The following is a 14165-nucleotide window of genomic DNA, read 5'->3' on the forward strand; positions in this document are numbered from 1 at the left end:
GTCTTGCGCTACACATACTTCTTCCTAACGCCATATACTTTCGTCTACAGGCAAAGAGCCGGGCGGATGAGGCAGAGAGCAATGTTGCCTGTCTGCAGAGAACCGTAAAGCAATTAGAATGTGCGATAAGTTTCGCCCACTCCCATTGTCCCCGAGGCCTACCATTGACCCGCGTTCTCCTGTTTGCAGCATCCCTAGAGGAGGCCAGGGCAGCCAACATGAACTGAACCATGGAAGAGCTCAACTCCTGCTGACCATTCCTTGTCCTGTCACCGCCATTCCTGCGATCAATTATTAAACACGCTTGATTTCGTGCTCACTTTGTGGGTGCGTCCCTAAAGGGAACAGCCAATCGCAATCTTTCTGCCATAATCTGTGGGGGCTAACCGGAGCTGAGTGGTACTTCCGTGCGTTGTTTTTTACGCCGTGATGATATCGTCGCCATACATAATAACGTTAAGGGGCCGATGGTCGGTCACAGATCTGCTTACCTGATCGATCATGTGTCTTATGTCATCATGAAAGCTTTGTTTCCTAAGATAAAAGGACAAAGTTCATTTGTTTTGTGTTTTTATGGAGATTTCTGGAGGACGTATGTAATTGGTCTTTGAATGGATGGAAATAAAAAGGAAGGAATGTTTTCACACCTGTCTTATTGGCAGAACATATAGCGGAACCCCCGGGATACATCATTAATCCGTTTGAGGTGCAGATCGCTTAGTTAATTAGCTGTATAGCAGGGGATAGAAACCTTGATTTTCAATAAGTTTCTCAATTTTCCTTTGGTTACGGCCATGCAACTTTGTCATGTTTGTTATTTTTGATCATCTCAAGTTCACTTGCAGGGCAGCACAGCAGAGCAGTGGGTAACGCGTTTGCAGCATAGTCCTGGGGTCACGGGTTCAAATCCAGCTACCGGACCTGTGCGGAGTATGTTCTCCCCGTGCTTGCGTGGGTTTCCTCCCGGCACTCCGGTGTCCTCCTACATTCCAAAAACATGCATTTCAGGTGGATTGGCCGGTTCAAATCGTCCCTAGGTGTGAATGAGCGAGCCCTGTGTGCCCTGCGATTGGCTGGCAACCAGTTCAGGGTGTCCACTGCTCGAAGATAGCTGGGATGGGCTCCAGCACCCCCGTGACCCTACTGAGGATGAATGGTGCAGATAATGGATGAAGTTCACTTGCATGGTTACGTTTTTTGCTTCTCCCTTAAGCATCACTGAGAGTCTTGAGACCAATAGATGGTAAATGGTCTGCATTTATATAGCCTTTTCAAGTCAATGAAGATTTCCCAAAGCGCTTTACAATGTGCTTCACACTCACACACCGTGCAGACATACAAGGCTGCCAACCATTGGGGGCGTTAGGGATTCAGTGTCTTGCACTTTGACATATAACACGGAGGGGCCGGGAATCAAACCTTTACCTCCTGAGCTAATGCCAACATATACGAACTTGTTTCGTGAGATTCAGAACCATACACAAACAGGAAGGCGTTGTGGGGGGTAGTTTTATCAATCGCATATCGGCATCTTTATAATGCTGTGATACAAACGAGTAGCAACATTTAATGAGGTTGACCAATACAAGAGCAGAGGGGGGATTTAGAGACATTCACTGCAATGTTTTACAATTTTTTGAGTGGCAAAATACATTTTTATTGTGGGGAAAAAAATACTGTGAGGAGGGGAAGATAAAACTTCCCTCATCATGAAGTGAAAATATCCTAAGGTGGGGTAGCTGTATCCCAGAGGTCTACTGTATAGTGAAGCAAAAATAACATTGACCACATCATAAAACTACTTTATACATTTTAAATAACAAAAAGCTTTAAAATCTAAATGCAAGCAAGTTTACATACTATGCACCAGCTTCCTGACATACCCCTCCAGCAAATTTTAAAGGTAGTGTAATATTTGACCACTAGATGGTACTGTATTGTCTAATGCGAAGGACATCCAGCCAAATGCACACAGCGGAGCAGCAAGATGTCAGACAAACATGGTGGCAAGTACTAGAGATAGATTCCGCTATGTAAAAAAATACACATTCCTAAATAAACCTGCAGGTTTAAATATGTCCACTGGATGTCGCCAAAGACTGGCGCCAATAGAAAAACGAACCCACTGTATTTTCTAACTATCATATATCAACCAGAAAACATTTAACAATGTGTCACGGGCGTGCCGTTAACAGCAATAAGATTGAATTCACCTGGATTAAAAATGTAATTAAAATAATAGGTGTCGTTGCACAACTGTATTGGAGCTTTAGCTAGTTTCTATTATCAATATGAAATCCTACAGCAAAGTCCCCAAAGTAAGGAAAACATTTTGATGAATAATTAAAAGCTGGAAGGTGCCTTGTGTAATATGTTACCCCGAGATGCTACTGTATTGTCAAATAAGCACAGCATAGCGGAAAGATGCCAGACAAACATGGTGGCGACTTCGAGGTAGGGATTCCGTTATGTCAAAGAAACACAAATTTCTCCACCTATGAATGTATAAAATTTACATTGGTATGATAGTTCAAGTATTTTTGCCCATTCAAATACATCCATCCATTATCTGCACCGCTAATCCTCAGTAGGGTTGCGGGGGTGCGGGAGCACATCCCAGCTATCTCCGGGCAGTGGGCAGGGGACACCCTGAACCAGTTGTCAGCCAGTCGCAGGGCACACATGGACAGACAACTCACTTGCTCATTCACACCTACGGACAATTTGGACCGGCCAATTCACCTGAATTGAGGAAACCGTAGTGCCCATGTAAGCACGGGGAGAACATACAAACTCTGCACAGGAAGTCTGGTAGCTGGATTTGAACCCATGACCTCAGAACTGTGCCGCACACGCGCTAACCACTGCGACGCCGTGCTGCCCCATTCAAATCATTCTTTTTTTTTACGGAATGGTTTTTCAGTAACAATAGGAGGCAGTACCTACCTATTATACACTGTGACTTTAAATAAATATTTTAACTGAGGGGTGGGATAAGTAAAAGGGTAAAACAAAAAAGGTAAAAATAGAAGCTAACATCCATTTGTGTAATCATGTCTCACTTGGTGTGCCCCCTTAAAACTTTTTTCATTGGGCTCATGGCCCACATTTACATAGCTGGCTTTATTTTTCTCCCTCCTTTATCTAGGAGATAATAAATGAAATCATTTTCCTTTAAGGGATTTTATTCTATAATGAATAATGTATTTTTTGAGTGTTAAAAAAAACCCAATTGGATTAAATGGTCCGTTTAGAAACAAATATACGATGAAACACAAGTTGAGCATTTAAATTCAAACTAGATAAAATGGATCATATTTTTCCTTATCAATTACCGAGGTATCGATTTAAGACTCCATCTGCATATACAAAATAAGTAAATACATCATTTGCCCTTTTTTCCCTCTGGCCAGGCCTCTGCAGTTTTTTCAACCCATTGAGTTGTCCCATCACTGGTGCGAATTCCAGCTCTTTTTTGGAGAACAGGCTTTTTCGACTCGGCTCAGTAAAAAGAGCCGACTCTTTCGGCTCTCCAGATAGTTTTTGTTGCTTTAAGTCTCATAGTACCAATTATTGTGAATTGTTATCAAATGACTCAAAAGGGGAAGATGAAAAAAGACAAAAAGTCAAAAAAGTTTAACAAAGAAAAATATGTAAAAATAGAAAAGCAGGAAAAAAGGAGGGCAGCACGGCGGCGCAGTGGTTCCTCCTGTGTGGGCTCAAATCCAGCTACCGGACTTCCTGTGCGGAGTTTGTATGTTCTCCTTGTGCTTGCGTGGGTTTCCTGTGGGCACTACGGTTTCCTCTCACATTCCAAAGACATGCATTTCAGGTGGATTGGCCAAAATTGTCCCTAGGTGTATATGAGCGAGCGAGTTGTCTGTCCCTGTGTGCCCTGGCAACCAGTTAAGGGTGTCCCCTGCCCACTGCCCGATGATTGCTGGGATGGGCTCCAGCACCCCTGCAACACTACTGAGGATAAGCGGTGCAGCTAATGAGATGAGAAATGGTATGAGGAAAAAAGGAAAAAGTCACATGGGGAAAAAAGCAAGAATATATGTAAAAAGCTAGAAAACAAACGGAAGAAAAGGGGATTAAAGAAGAAGTTAAACGCTATGGAAAGAAAAACAGAAGGAAAACATGTACAGTACAGCAAAACGAGAAAACACTATCCCGGGCTTCTACGGTATACTGTATATGTCCATTTATGTCAAAGATCCAATTGTAATAAACAAGACAACCACTCGAAACAGGCATCTTGACTTTCTTTCTTTTCCCATTTGCCCGCAGTTGTCCATCCAGAGAAGAATTCCCTTTAATTGAAACGGAAGACAAAGCCTTGCTACGACGACTGAAAGGTAAACAGCGACTATTCGATGCTGGTAGAGTGGGAGCGTCATCTTCATCCTGCCATTTTTGTGGTCAGCCGACATCTTGCAGAAGGATCGGGAGGTTCTAGAGTTGCTTCAGGAGAGAGTAACGCTGTTTTGCGAACTAGCGGAAGCCACGCGAAGAGGCGGAGCTGGGGGCGGGGCTCCTGAAGCAGGCGGAGCCTCCCTCGGCTCCTCCGACAACCGCAAGTTGTTCCGGGCCGACGCCGCTAGCGCACCTCCGGCCGGACCGCTGCTCACCGGCGCCATCTGTGAAGGTGAGACAGTCGTCTAGTGACGTGTCCTTGGTGACCCTAACGGCTCTTGGAAGTGAAGCTTCGGGAGCCGGCACCCCGACAATCAATAGCCGGTTCTCTTCGAGACGCTATTCATCTCTTGTTATTGGTCAATATGCATTTTCTGCATTGATTCTATGTTGTTGACTTTGATTTTTTAAGTACATAAAATGTTAAAAATGTTTGTATTTGATCTTTTTTCTTTTACAAATCTGTAAACCTTTTTTATGTTTCCTGTGTTTTTCAGGGATGATGTCTGTCCCTTCGCAATTAGTGTTTTTTTCCTATACAATGTAATGTTTATTTTTGTATTCCATAGTTTTTTTGTTTTTGCTCTGAAAAGTCAATACATTTTGATGTGTCTTTTTCAGAGATTCTGAGTTACTTTACTGAGAGTTGCTTATTTAAACATAAATACTATCATAATTTAAATTAATTTGTCCATAATATTACATTGAAATTTGGTAATTATTTAGTATTAATTAATGATTATTTTTGCTTTCTATTCTTTTTTTTTCTTTCTTTTCCTTTTCATTTTACTTTTATTTATTTCTCCCTAGCCTTTCATCTATTTTTATTGCTTTTTTCTTTTTTCCTTCTATTTTTTATATTTCTTTTTATAGTTTTTTTGTTCCTAGCCTTTCATTTATTTTTTGCTTTTACTTTTGTCTTTTTTTTCTCATTATTTTTACCATTATTTTGATCATGTTGTGCATAATGTTGCATGATAATTGGTAATATGTGGATTAAAGCATCAAAAACAATGTGAAGAGCCGTTTGGAAACCGAAAGTGAGACGTGGTGAAAAAGTAGTTTCTAGTAAAAAAGCCAGAATTCCCATCACATGTCTGCGGCTCATTTGCCAATCCTGGAGAACCATCCCTTATTTTCCCTTTTTTTTTTTTTACCCGCAGTGGAAATAGTGAGCCACCTGCTGGCAGGATGCAGCATCAGCAAAGCGTCCGTGTTTGTTACAAACGGCCACCAGGAGCTGACTAGTGAGTGGCTGCCATCTTCAATCACAATTCAGAAATCACAATACAATAATCCAGGGGTCGGGAACCTATGGCTCGCGAGTCATATATGGCTCTTTCTATGAGTAACTGTGGCTCAGAGACTAATTTGAATGCATGCAAATGTTCTCCATCTCGTTCAAAATTTGAGCCATTAATCCTATCCAGACACACCAAAGCCAAACCAAAGCTGATTTACAAAGCAGTACTTCGCAGAATATATTGGGTACGTTTTTCACTACAATTTACAGTCAAGGTGTCACAAAAAAAAAAAAAAAAACTCGTTTTGGCTATACAACGCTAAAGAATCCTTTATATAAAAGCTCACTCCATAATCTGTGTTCAGTGTTCAGATACCTTATTATGAATCTACAGAACAAACTGTAAATACGCCAAAACACCGGAAGAGAACTTAGTTATTTGATTGGGTGAGTGGGAGGGATGGGTGGAGCTATGCAAAAAGTGCAAGCACTCACTCCCATCTCTCGGCCTACGCCGTCTGCGCCAAAGGTAAGCACATCAGGCTCCCTGTTTGCAGAATGTTGTGACGTTTTTACAAAATAACTGCTTGCATCTGGTTTTGAAACCAATATGTATGAAAAAAGGGTCAAAATGAGTTTAAGCGATCTTGAGTCATTGCAAGAAAGAGACAAGTTTAAAGTGGTATGTTTGTTGATTTGGGGATACGGGCTCTGGCATTATTCTCTTTTCATAATTTTTATCAAATCATCAAAAATAAATTTGCTGAAGACTAAGCTTTTGTCTGGGGCGCGGGTTTTGCAATTTAGTAAATTGGTCTCCTTATACATGGTGTGGCTCTTTCCCAAAATAAAATTAATATATTTTGCTTTTATGGCTCTTTGAGTCAAAAGGGTTCCCGACCCCTTCAATAATCTCTTGGTTATCACTGTAATTAGGGACCAGAACCCCCTGCAAAAAGTGAAAATTTACAAAGTAGCTTCGCACATTCGTAAAAGCCACCAAGGGTCAAAGTTACCTCGAGATGACGTCCTTACTCACTGTTGCGCACACAATCACGCCCAACGAATATGTAACGCCCTTCGTAACCTGCCTCCGTTATAGCATTTGCTGTGTGTTTTCTGTTAAAAACAAAATGCACGATACTCTGATATCAATGACAATCAAGACAATTCAATTCAAATTCCGCGAAGCAGTGAACCGGCGATAACCGAAGCATGAAGTAGCTGGGGTCTCTGTAAAGTAATTCCTCGTTGTGTCGTGGGTTACTTTGTACTTTGTTGATTTTCATAGTGCATTGAGTTCTGCATTTTGATTGGCTAAACAAGGGGTGGCCAACCTGGTCCTCAAGAGCCGCATGTCTTGTATGTTTTAGAAGATTCTCTTCCCCAGCTCAGGTGATGCAAATTTCAAGCTTGTTTGCAAGCTATGGGGAAGCTTGAAAATGAACCTGGTGATTGGACTTACCTGTAATTGAGCAGATAAACTCCAAAAACATGCAAGACATGCGGCTCTTCAGGACTGGGTTGGCCACCCCTGGGCTAAAAGGTTACCCCACCCCATTTCTGCATTTTTCTGCCTGTGCGTCAATAATATTGCGGTCTAAGTTGTACAGAAACAGCTTGACGAATCTACATTGCTACGTGCAAATCTTTTTCTATTTATTTTTTTATGTCAAAAAAAACACTCTGGACCAACAAAAGCACTAAAAGGCAGAATAGTATGCTTACTAAAGTTGGACTAAAAGCAGTTTTACACCACATTTGTATTTTTCTAATAACGTCCACATGATGGCACCAAGATATAATCTGAAGTATAAACGATAGTTTTGAAACGTTCATAATGAATTTCTAATTGGTTTGTTTTTGCGCCCTGTCAAACAAAACTGGCAAAAATGTAATGATAATATGGCGTCACGCTAACAACAAAAGTGCTCACTTTTTTGGGCCAAAATTGACATTATTGCCTAAATCAGGTCCCCGTTCGTTTATCTCTATCGCTTGTTTCGACTGCTGTGGGTTATTTTTGAAACGTAACCTCCGTGAAAAAAAAAATGGATTACTGTTATATGAAGGTAAGCGCTTCTTTGTCATCATCCTCCTCCTGTTGTGCTTACCTCAGACGGCGAACGTGGACCGATCCATTCTCCACTGGAGATCAATTCCTCAAAGGTCAGTTGGCACTAAGTTACATGCAGGGTGCATTCACAGTCCTTTAAGCTCCAGTTCAATAGCGGTGAAAGTTTCGTCCCTCTCCTTGATAGTTACATGCACAGAGCATCCGCTGCCCTTTAAGCTTCAGTTCTACAGCAGTGACAATCTCGTCCCTTGCCCAAAGTTACGTGCAAGGTGCATCCATTGTCCTTTTAGGTTCAGTTAAACAGCGGGGATCATCTTCTTCCTACCCTCGCTACCGCCTCGTTTCAAATTCCAATTTAAATCAAATATTTTATGATTATAGCAAAAAATGAATTGAATTAGCTAATTGTTGGAATTCATAACCTGTGATGTGTACGCACTGTCATCGGTCAAACCAAGAAGTAGCTAGTGTTCCTATTGCAGATCTCAAAGATTAGCGCAGGAATTTTGAACCCTGGCTAACTAATTAGCATGGACTACCCTCCATCCATCCATTTTCTGCACCACTTATCCACAGTAGGGTCGCGGGGGTGCTGGAGCCCATCCCAGCTGTCTGTAATCAGGGGACACCCTGAACTGGTTGCCAGCCAGTCGCAGGGCACACAGGGACAGACAACTCACTCGCTCATTCACACCTAGGGACAATTTGGACCGGCCAATTAACCTGACATGCATGTTTTTGGAACGTGGGAGGAAACCGGAGTGCCCGGAGGAAACCCACGCAAGCACGGGGAGAACATGCAAACTCCACACAGGAGGTTCGATCTCATGACCTCAGAACTGTGCCGCACACGCGCTAACCACAGCACCGCCGTGCTACCCAGCATGGACTACCATCCATATCAAATGTTAAGCTTTTGTATTATGGTGAGGGCCCCAAACTATCATTTTGTGGGCCAAGGCCCCACGTTTGTGACGCCTACCATTGAAAGTTTGATGAGAATAACGTCTCTGTTGTTTTCACAGGACCCCAACGGAAACCAGCCGCAGGAGGCCACGTTGAAGGAGGTGAGTGCTGAGTTAGCGCGCAGAAGCTAACGCGCAGAAGCTAACGTGCAGAAGCTAACGCGCAGCGACGTTTATGCTAACCATTTCCAATTCACAGGAAGTGTGCGAGCGCCTGGCCGGCATCAGCGTGCAGCTCCACACCCTTCAGGCTGCCGTCATTCGTCAGGATTCGGCGGTGGAGCTGTTCGTCAAAACCAGCCCAGCACCTTCCCCCTCCTCCGGACCCCGCCTAAGCCGCTCGGTGTCTCGGGACACAGGATTGGACGGTGTCAATGGAGAGGTGGGGCTATTAAGGCGCCAAGTGGAGCTCCTGCAGGATGAAGTCAAGCGACTACGGGCCCTGGAGGAGCAAACGGGAGCCAAGCAGGAGGTGGGGCCAGCCGGCAGAAGGCGGAGCAACGGTGGAGACCTGGGCGAAGTGATTAAGGGAGATACGGTAAGTGGTGGGTGGCGGCCAATCAGTTGGCAGTACTTCATTAGGGCACTTTTTGGGGAGAGGTACAGTACACTTCTTCATTTTCCTCATGTTGAGGTTTTTGAGTTTTTCCTTGCCCTCATGTTGGTTTTCAGATCAATGGATGGTGTAATAATAGTCAGAAATAATAGTCTGTGCAATAACCTGTGCAGCCCTTTGAGACTCTATGTGATTAAGGGCTATACAAATAAAAATGACTTGACTACACTCAGCACCACCCAGTATGTATTTGTGCACACCCAGCATCTGACAGTTTTTGGAAGCAGATGAAAAAACAACTTTCCAATAGGACACTTTGGAGAGAGTCGTGAGGGGCAGTACCTCCTGCACCACCTAGTGTCTATCTGTGCACACTAGCATATCCAGTCCAGAATCACCAAAACAAATGTATTTGGCTAACACGACACCTACTTCCAGCAGGGCAGGAGGAGGCGGGGCAGTCGCGAGCTGGAGCTTCACCCCCTGGCTCCATTGGCCACTCATGATCCGCTCGACCAATTAGACGGTCTTCAGGAAGCCAGCGAGGACGAAGAAGACCACAAAGTGGTGAAGATTTCTCCTCGCTCTGACAGCCCCCGAGGTCAGTGGCCACCACGTACAAAAGATAAAACTAGGGGTACTCCCAATACCAATTTTTTTCCCCAACTTCTATATGCTATATCTACAGAAAAAGTAAACAAAAAAATAATGTTAGTGTGTCTAATTGTGTACAGCTACAGTAAATAGAAATGCTTTGAATATTATCTTGCCCAAGCTCTCCAGTGCCTCTCGCATAGTATGAAAAAGTAGAGGGAAGAGACGCCCAAGTCGTGCTATTCCTTGTATAAAATATCAAAGTCTATTCTACTGAGGAACATGAATGCTTTGAATCTTGGCCGAGCTCTCCAGTGCTTACGCACATTATGAGGAAGTACAGTGGAGTTGTCTGCACCGCTTATCCTCAGTAGGGTTGCGGGGGTGCCTGAGCCCATCCCAGCTATCTTCGGCAGTGGGCAGGGCCACCCTGAACTGGTTGCCGGCCAGTCGCAGGGCACACAGGGACAGACAATCCGCTCGCTCATTCGCGATTCAGACCGGCCAATTATCCTGACCTACATGTTTTTGGAATGTGCGGGGAAACCCACGCAAGCACGGGGAGAACATGCAAACTCCACACAGGAGGTTCGATCTCGCGACCTCGGAACTGTGCCGCACACGCGCTAACCACTGCGCACCCCGTGCTGCCCAAGTTGTACTACTACTTCAATTTAAAAAAATAATATATATATATTCTAACGAGAAACATAAATGCTCAGGAACTTTCGAACAAGTCGTGTGAGCTTATTGATTATTGTGTGGCGTCATGTGACTAATTATTGTGTGTCACCAATGCCTCTTGCACATTTTGAAGAGGTAGAGAGGACACAATCAAGTTGTCCTACAACTTGTTGCCACACTTTATAAGCATGACTCCAAAGAAAGTCTATATCAAATGCACTAATTATGTCCACATAAAAAAGGGTTTGTCATTGACTGTGTTCTGTGATTTCTGTCCTTACAGATCTGCAAGACATCCCAGAGGAAAGTGAATGCGGAGTAGAACCGACTTAACGCCGCAATTCGATGCTACAGACCAATCTGAGAGAGTTGTCGCCTCATGACGTCATTCTATGCTGCACATAAGATGCTGGCCATTTCTGAAAATCGGAAACGCTAACACACAAAGTACTGGAGAACATCAGATCCTTTTGGTTATTTGGAACGGTGCTGTGGTTGTTAAAAAATGAATTTTTGCCTCTTCGTCTACATGCTGGCAATAATCCGATTGGAAAGGGAACATTATATTTCTGGAGCAATCCAAACTAATTGTTTAAGTAGTGCCAAACAAATAGCCCCATACACGTGGCGTTTACGAGTAATCCAATTCCTAGGACGAAATGGGAGCGAGTGATTCCTTCACGTTCTACTCAAAGAGTCGGTTGGCGACTAATACTTCACATGCCATTCCATGGGTCAATTGGCGACTATTGTTTTCCTCAAAGGGTTGGTTGGCGATGCCAATGAAAGGATCGGTGAGTGACCAGTACGCAAACGACTTACCTTACATGCCGCTCAAAAGGTCAGTGGCCAACTAGTCATCCTTGTGCCAATCAAAGGGTCGATTGTTGACCAGTTCGCCATGCCTGTTCTAAGGGTTGGTTGGAGACCAGTCTTAAAAAGGGATGGATGGCGATCATAGCTTCAGATGCCGCTCTAATGATCAATTGGCAACCTGTTCCCGATTTTACGCCTTAAAGGATTGGATATCAACCAGTCCTATAAGTAATGAGCAGTCTGTTCTGGTCAAAGGGTCAGTTGGCTAGTAGTCCTCAAAAGGGTCTGTTGACGACGAGAATGCCTTTAGTCTTTGCTTTATCTGTTCTGGTGTGACATTTTCTCCGCTCTGAGGGCAGAAAATAAAGTGGAACACCCATCCATCCATTTTCTGCACTGCTAATCCTCATTAGTTTCCAGCCATCTTTGGGCATTGGGCAGGGGACACCCTGAACAGTTCCACAGGCTTTGGGGTATTAACATATACCTAATGAGGGAAAAGAGCAATCTGATGACTCAAATGCGTATGCACAAGTAATCAGAAAATAAAAAGAAGGAAGAGAGGAACCCAACCATTGCTTTTGGAAAACAATCGTACTAAGACTTTCGTCGTGTTATTATCTGAATATTGGCAATACTTGGAATTTAGATATATAGATAGATAGATACGTTATTCATCCTCGTAGAGAAATGTACATTTCCAGCAGTATCCTCATGTTAAAAGATCAAATAAAATTAGATATATAGAATACAAAAATACCCAATATAACATGTAGAATAAAAGGCATTTAAATAATGTTCCAAAATGTATTTATTTATTTTTTTGTATTTTAATTATTTTCCAATCGTACTATTGTCTGCATGTAAATGTACCCATTGACAAGCACCAACAGGAATGCATTTTTATAAAAAAGAGGCTTTTTTTAACTTGAAACAGAAAGCACAAAAAAGTGGGTGGGGTTAGTGATGTGTGCTAAGCTCACTGGAAGGGTTAACTACAGTGCCCACAATGCCACTTGTCTCACGACTATTTATTGGTTTGTAGTTATGTTTATAGTTAGACACTTTTAATTGAGTTTTTAATAGCCAATTAAAACACAGGGAAGATGTTACCATGGTAACTCGCATGAGACTTTCAAAGCGGACATATTCTTAAACTTTATGTGAAACTTCCTATTTCTCGAAGGACCTAGTGGCTGCTCTTTTTTGTGTTGTTCTCAGGAGAACGTTTTTGTTGTTTTTTGTAAACAATTGTGCTGTATTTTTTATTTCTTATTTAAGTAAGCTAGTTAAGACTGTTGCATGCTCATTATTCATTTATACATTACGACATGTTAACAAAAAATTAAAAACAAATTGGGAAAATAAAAAGAGTATCCGAGCCAAGACCTTTCTTGTGTGTTAGACATTTTTTCTTGTTTTGGTTGTATTTGAGGAACATATTTTAAAAGTATGTCACATTATAAAACGTTAAATTAAAATATTACATTTTTAGCAAAAAAAGTTCTGCATCGGCTGTCATTGATCAGCAGAGTACAGGTAATTTTCCCCCAGGTCAGCAGGTGGCAGCACGTTGCATTTTTTTTGTTTTCTATAAGAACATTTTTTGACTCGAATCCATGAAACGTGCCGAGCATTTTAGATGAGTCGAGGTGTGTGTTGACGACTTAAGCGGTGATACCTGAAGGCCTGCGAAACGGGTGCACCACGTGACTGATAAAACGACTCACTAGGTTTGCGCTTGGTTAGAAATAAAAACAGCAAAGAAAAGCCCCCAGAGTTTAAAGTCCCCTTTAGTACTTGGAATCGCGGAAATATGCACTTCTAATTCACACGTCTCTGCACCATTGACTCCATCCATTATCTTCACCGCTTATCCTCAGTATTGTTCCGGGGGTGCTGGAGCCCATCCCAGCTATCTTCGGGCAGTGGGCAGGGGACACCCTGAACTGGTTGCCAGCCAGTCGCAGGGCACACAGAGACAGACAACTCACTTGATTGAGTAATAATAGTCTGTGGTTTGCACTAATCTGTGGTCTTTGCAGCCCTTTTGAGACTCTTAGTGATTAAGGGCTTTACAAATAAACATGACTTGACTTGCCCATTCACACCTACGGACAGTTTGAACCGGCCGATTATCAGTGTCTGAAACTCGTGACAAAAACTTACCGGACAACAGGCCATAAAGTTGCCTGCCCCATTTTTCCCAACTTGAAATACAATAAGATGACTAATTGCAAAAAATAAACAAAAAACATTCTTGCAAAGTATTAAGGATTGATAATCAGAATATATAACAGAACAACACTTTAAAATTAAGTTTATTATACGTCTACTTATAACATTCATTGCATGTATATGACATCCCTGTTTTCCATCTGTCATCATTATATACCTGTATTTACTCATCTTCATTCATGCAATGAATGCTACAAGCCACGTAAACTCCTCTTTCCACGATGCTTTAACTCTGAGTAGAGTCATAAATTTTGTTGGCTTCTTTTGAATATTTCTTCTGGGGCTGAGGTTTTGGCTTGATTACTAACCACTTATCCTTTTTTCTTGTGTTCTCAGTGTGTCTGCTTTGGAAAATGATATGTAAATGCACGACCTTATATCGCTCGGGAAAGTCCGGAAGCACAACGTTATTTGACGGGGGCTTCTGATCGACTGCCGAGTATGCAAATTGCTAAACGAACCGAAATTTCCTAACAGAACGAAGATTTCGAAAGCAGAAGAAGCAAACGTTTGATTTGAAAAAAAAATATATATATATATTTTTTTTTTTTCCTTGAAAAAGACGTTTTGTAAGTT

At 42.4% G+C, this 14165-nt stretch overlaps 2 protein-coding genes across 3 annotated transcripts in view; both read left to right on the plus strand.

Annotated features, from left to right (window-relative positions):
• LOC148372018 (uncharacterized) overlaps nucleotides 1-14165 on the plus strand; it is a 42499-nt gene that overhangs the window by 14301 nt on the left and 14033 nt on the right. The window contains exon 5 of one of the 2 annotated variants that reach the window (XM_088326696.1): nucleotides 51-640. The exons of the other annotated variant lie outside the window; for it this stretch is intronic. Coding sequence (XP_088182822.1) covers nucleotides 51-227 — 177 coding nt within the window. The 3' untranslated portion in view covers nucleotides 228-640. Of the gene's footprint in view, nucleotides 1-50; nucleotides 641-14165 lie in introns of those variants that run through there. 2 annotated transcript variants of the gene reach the window in all.
• LOC148372019 (rho guanine nucleotide exchange factor 2-like) lies at nucleotides 2438-12636 on the plus strand. The gene is made up of 9 exons (XM_088327706.1): nucleotides 2438-2454; nucleotides 4291-4358; nucleotides 4427-4648; nucleotides 5580-5663; nucleotides 7779-7828; nucleotides 8762-8803; nucleotides 8901-9239; nucleotides 9699-9858; nucleotides 10819-12636. Exons 1-9 carry the CDS (start codon nucleotides 2438-2440, stop codon nucleotides 10866-10868), a joined length of 1032 nt encoding a protein of 343 aa, XP_088183832.1. The 3' UTR covers nucleotides 10869-12636.

The sequence above is a fragment of the Urocampus carinirostris genome, chromosome 2, assembly GCF_059441175.1.
Source record: "Urocampus carinirostris isolate Australia breed hairy pipefish chromosome 2, RoL_Ucar_1.0, whole genome shotgun sequence".
NCBI classification, from domain to species: Eukaryota; Metazoa; Chordata; class Actinopteri; order Syngnathiformes; family Syngnathidae; genus Urocampus; species Urocampus carinirostris.

Coding starts and splice junctions, on each gene's coding strand:
- LOC148372019 (XM_088327706.1), top strand. Junction 8,804..8,900: donor AGGAGGCCACGTTGAAGGAG/GTGAGTGCTGAG, acceptor TCCAATTCACAG/GAAGTGTGCGAGCGCCTGGC. Junction 9,240..9,698: donor AAGTGATTAAGGGAGATACG/GTAAGTGGTGGG, acceptor TACTTCCAGCAG/GGCAGGAGGAGGCGGGGCAG.